Source organism: Octopus sinensis, unplaced genomic scaffold (genome assembly GCF_006345805.1).
Source record: "Octopus sinensis unplaced genomic scaffold, ASM634580v1 Contig00253, whole genome shotgun sequence".
Classification (NCBI taxonomy): domain Eukaryota; kingdom Metazoa; phylum Mollusca; class Cephalopoda; order Octopoda; family Octopodidae; genus Octopus; species Octopus sinensis.
Window position 1 is genome coordinate 5001 of NW_021823789.1, and position 5995 is coordinate 10995.

The 5995-nt window shown below is 34.2% G+C and overlaps 1 protein-coding gene across 1 annotated transcript; it reads right to left on the minus strand.

The window, feature by feature from the left end:
- Window positions 1-2412: 2412 nt before the first annotated feature.
- Window positions 2413-3482, minus strand: LOC115226873 (protein rolling stone-like). The gene has a single exon (XM_029797862.2). It carries the CDS (start codon window positions 3363-3365, stop codon window positions 2526-2528), a length of 840 nt encoding a protein of 279 aa, XP_029653722.2. The 5' UTR covers window positions 3366-3482; the 3' UTR covers window positions 2413-2525.
- Window positions 3483-5995: the final 2513 nt, after the last annotated feature.

Genomic DNA, 5995 nt, shown 5'->3' on the forward strand with positions numbered 1-5995 from the left:
AATAGCGATAATAATATGATGACAAAGTGTTGAAATGCAGTTTAAAAATCTTACAGTTACTCATGTACACTTCTTGATGTGCGCATTCGCACGCATGATTTGTATAGAAATATATAAACAGACACATACTTATATGGATACATGCAAACATAACGTTTGCTATAATTCAATTTACTCTCTCAGTCTGTGATGAAAAAAAAAAAATACCCAACAGTACTTCAGCCTGAAGATGGGACTGTGGAGATCTAGACATGTTAATGACTGATTGTTGAAATTGAATTGTTTTGAAAGGAAACTACCAGGATAATAAGAAAATTGAGAAAAACAAAATCCTTGATAAAAAATTAAGTACTGTAGACGGTTATGTTTTCAAAAGTTTAAAAAAAAAAAGGTGTCCTGACTTATACAAATATGTGTGTATGCTCTTGTATTTGCGAGCGTGTATATACATACATACATACATGCATATATATCTTTATATATAAAACTGTAGTTGTGTGAGTGTCTGTCCCCTTCGATTTAGATTCCTAACTACTCCCACATTTTGCGGTGCAGTTTAACCAAAACCGGGTATCTTATAGTCGTAATTCATATCGAGCCCTTCTGGGTATTAGCGTGCGTCTACGATGAGTCTCCGATTTTAAAAATAATTTACCATCATTTTTTTCCATTTTCATGCATATTTTTTTAAAGGGAAGTAACTCTCTAAAAATGTCTACGATGAGTCAACGATTTAAAAAAAATTTACCATCATATTTTTTCCATTTTTAATGCATTTTTTGCTATTTTTTGGCTATAACTCTCTAAAAATGCTGTATAGTTATTTCCCTTACAAACCCGAGCAACGCCGGGCGATACTGCTTTTCCTTTTTACTTGTTCCATTAAATACAGGAGTGTGTTCAAGATTTATTTTTTTAAATTCTAAATAATTGCTATTTTCGTGATTTTCTTCTTGTTTTTCTTTTTACAGTTAATTTGAAATAATCTACTTCTTAAATTTATATTCGAAGTTTCCCACATATTAGGTCTAATTTTCAAGAATTGTATATAATTAGCAGATAAGAAATGACAAAGATACCAAATATATACAATTCTTGGAAATGAGACTGTGAATGTCTAGAAACGTCTAATATCAATTTAAGAACTTTGTTGCCATAAACTAACTGTAAAAGTATTGATAAGAAAATGTGAAGAATCTAAAGAATAAACATAAACTTGAACACAGTCGTGTATTTAATAAACCACAAGCACGTGCCCACTAACAAACATATGTGTGTGTATGCGTATGTGCGTGTTTATGTGTGTGTGTATATATATATATATATATATATATATATATATATATAATATATATATATACATATACATATATATAATACATACATATATAGATATATATATATATATATATATTATATATATATATATATATATATATATATATATATATACGTACATATATATATATATATATATATACATATATACATACATATACATATATATTACATATATATGCAAGCATATTCGTAAATATATGTAATCCACATATAGAAATTTATGCAATTGTAAATTTTTATGTCTACCAGCACCACTTTTGTTCGCGAGTGGAGGGTGCATATATATCTGAGTGTTTGTTTTGTCTGTGTATATATTCGTGTGTACGTGTCTGAGTATGTGTGTACATACTTACATATGCAAGTTCATAATTGTATATATATATATATATATATATACACTATATGCATATATTATATGCTGTATATGTATATATGCGTATATACATATACATGCTTATATACATATACATATACCTATTTTGTTTTATGTGATTGTAAAACTGCGTGTCTTCTACCTCAACATATATATATGTGTGTGTTTGTGTATGTGTGCGTGTGTGTGTGCAGGTGTGCGAGTGTGTGTGTATGTGCACACGCGCGCGTATTTGTGTGAATGCATGTCATTCATATGAGTAGGTCAATGTATATCATCTTCGTTATTAAACTTATTTCATTCAATTGAGTACTTCATTTAAAGAAGCCATTTGTCATTTATGCTTCATGATTTTATATATATATATATATATATATATATATATATATAAAATTCCATTGCACGGTTTTTGTAATGTTTGATTCATTTTCGTCTCATGTCACGTTTTGAAATGTGACGGAGCCCTCGTCTCGTTCTCTCTTATGTATATATATATATATATATATATATATATATATATATATATACTATATATGTATGTATGTATGTGTATATATATGTATATAATATTATATATATAATATATATATATATATATATATATGTATATATGTAATAATATATATATATATATATCTATATAAATACATATTACATACATATATATATCTACATATACATATATATATATATATATAACTTCATTTTGTGTTTTTCTTCTTTGTATTAATGACTGTCATAATTTATTGTAATTATTGTTACATTTTTTTGATATTTGTTCTTTTTTGCTGTCTTTGTACGTCGTCTGTGTTTATACGTCGCACGTGCTGAATGAACTTGTGGAATCTAAACGTGCAGAACGCCCAAAAACAAGTGAGCGCAATTTATAGAAGAGGAAGTGGGTGATTTGGAGGATGGGTGTCACGACGAAGACGAGCAAGACAACCAAGATGAGACATTTTAACGGGTGGTTCCAGTCAAGCATTCCTTCGTAGATGACATTACGTTTCGGATCGTACGACCAGTAACTGATGTTGAAAACCATGTAGAGGAGGCCGTACAGCATCGGATAGAGGGCGTGCACCAAACGAACGGGGAAAGAACTGAGGGCGACTTCCATTAGTACCAAAAGCGTATTGAGGCCGTGTATGCTTAGGTCCTCAAACGAGATACCCAAGCTAGATTTCTTGTCTTCGGGACTAAGATTCGGATAAACGGCTCCGAAGAATACCAGCGTGACTACAATGGCCGACACGAAACTGACATTGTAGAACATCCACGAGAGTTTCATGTACCACGTGGTCTGATCAACTTTACCCACACACATTGCTGTTTCCATACTGAGCTGTGTGCCGAATACTGGTTGTTCGGTGTCTTCATCTGGGGCACCGTTCGTGTTTAGTTGTACAGTTACTGTAGGTTGGTCTTGTTGTTGTTGCTGTTGTTCTTGCTGTTGTTGCAGCTGCTGCTGTTGTTGTTGTTGCTGTTTTTGGTCGCTCTTTTTGTGCTTGCGTGGACGTGCAACAACGTTGATGTAATTTGAAACTTCCGGATCTCCACGACAGGATCGACATTTCCAGTAGACAGCAACCACCGCTGCAATGTTGAAATGTAGCATAAGGATATAGGCCCAAGTGGTGAGGTAGGCCATTACATTATGGTCAGTATCTGGGTCATTAGTGGTGGCAATTATGTAGTTGATTAGGCAGGCGATGGTAAACAGAGCAGTCAGCACCCGATAGATCACGAACACATTGCTCAGTCGATGCCACTGAAAAGAGAAAGAAAAACAATTTTTAGTATTTTTATTACATTTGGGCGGCGAATTGTTAGCATAAAACAGTTTGCAGCTCTTTATGTCCTGCGTTCAAATGTTGCTGAAACCAGCTTTGTCTTTCAGCCTTCAAGGGTCAATATAATGAAGTACTACTCGAGTACTGTGGTTTATGGTATCGACTAGCCCACCGACCCCTAAAATTTATTGTCTTCGTGCCTTAGTCTATGAGAACATGCGCAAATTCTCATGGACTAAGGACGAATAAAAACAGATAGACAGAGGGGCATAGTTTCAATTATAAACAAATGAATAGATCAATATAAAGGCGGGAAGAAATGTAGGAATGGTTGAGAATGCGTGTAATCCTGTAGAAGCCCTCTCATCATCTCGTACTAATTAATGTTATCGTTGCATTGTGAGACGCTTCACAGATTCTCATTGACAATATTAATTTGTTTGTCTTGACATGTATTCGCGAGTTACGCTTGTAACAATTGTTACAATGGCACGAAGCCCAAGACTTACTCGAGACTTGTAACATAATGAAACAATGTTAAGAAGAGCTTATAATTCAATGAATTAAAACAGGGATACAGACATCTGTAAAACCTATAAATTCGAAGAGGATTCCACGATTAATATAGTAATGGAAAAAAAGGTTCATGGGGCATTATTCTTTTGTTCTATTTGTTGTTGTTGTTATTATTGTTGTCATCATTACTTTCTTGTGAAAGAAGAAAAATAAAAGGCAGGGAGGCTGGTTTTATCAGTGGAGTGAATGAAAAAATAAAATATTTAATTCATTGTTAATAATACTGATTTTCCTCTCCGCCAACCGCTAACGCTGACAAAAAGGAGAAATAAACTGCAAACAATAATGCAACTAAACAGAATACAATATAAGGAACAATGAAAATTAAAGGAATAGAATAACAAAAGGAGGAATGAGAGTAATTTAGCACAGGTGGAAATTGTGGAAATTGAAGGTAATGAGTATTGAATTGGTTTTTTTGGAATTTTCGTTACAAGGTAACAAAAGAATGACTGATGTTTCATTGTTACAGGAGAACATGACTAAAAAACATTTAATAACGTACACATACACAAGCAAACAAGCAGCAACACACGCGTTCAGATATACATATACAAATATATATTCATATACATTACGCGCACATACACATACACACACACACACTCACACACACACACACACACACACACACACACAAGCAGACACTCACACAAGCAGGCACACACACTCATTCACTGTATGCTAGTGTAGCTCTCACTCATTCTCTTTCCTCCGAGTTTCGCTTTCTCGACGCCGAGAAGTGCCCGTCTACTCACTACAACACAGTCTCCCAAATCATTTAGAGAAATCGTGGTAACATGCTGTCAGTTCATATTCGCTGGTCATTCATTACTAGTTCCAGTTATTGGACTGCGGCCATGATGTGGTATCGCATTGAAGGGTTTTATTCGAACAAATTAACACCGGTACTTATTTTTTAAACCTGATAATTACTCCATCGGTTTGTTTCACCGAACCGCTAAGTTACAGGCACATTAAACAAACCAGCACCGGTTGTCAATACACAATAAGGCGGCGAGCTGGCAGAAAACGTTAGCACGCCGGGCGAAATGCTTAGCGGTATTTCGTCTGCCGTTACGTTGTGAGTTGAAATTCTGCCGAGGTCGACTTTGCCTTTCATCCTTTCGAGGTCGATTAAATAAGTACCAGTTACGCACTGGGGTCGATGTAATCGACTTAATACCTTTGTCTATCCTTGTTTGTCCCTTCTGTGTTTAGCCCCTTGTGGGTAATAAAGAAATAGGTTGTCAACACACACAGACACATTAATGTTTATTGTTATGTCGAGTTATATAAACAATTTTATATTAAACTGAAGGATTACGCAATACTTTTTCTAGAGTCACAGATAGATAGATAGACAGACCGACAGACAGACAAATAAATAGACAGACAGACAAATAGATAAATACATAGATGAACAGACAGCCAGAAAAAACGGTCACGAGGAAGACTACTAGACACGCAGACTTATTTACAACTGTAAACAGATGGCTAAATAGAGATAAAGATATAGAATTATAGAAGTAGCGAGGTGGTGACAGTTGATAATGCATGTGTCATAGACAAAACACAGAAGATGCTTTGTACATCACTTCGTATGCACCTTATTGCAATAATTCTGTCTGCTTTTGTATTGTCGTTATTATTGCCTTGCTAATTCTTGTTCCCATCCATTTCTTTCTTCTTTCTTCCCAACCGTAGCCAAGTCATGGATGAGTTCACACTATTCCTGCTATTGTTTTCCACTTGCCGCCATTGTTTAATATTTTTAGTTTTATTCATTTTTATTTTATTTTATTTTTGATACATTTTTTATCATATTTTTTTGTTTTAACTTTCCTGTCTCCAAATTGTCTCGCATGAAGGATGACGTCACAAAAACCCCAGCCAAGCGGAAACCATTTTG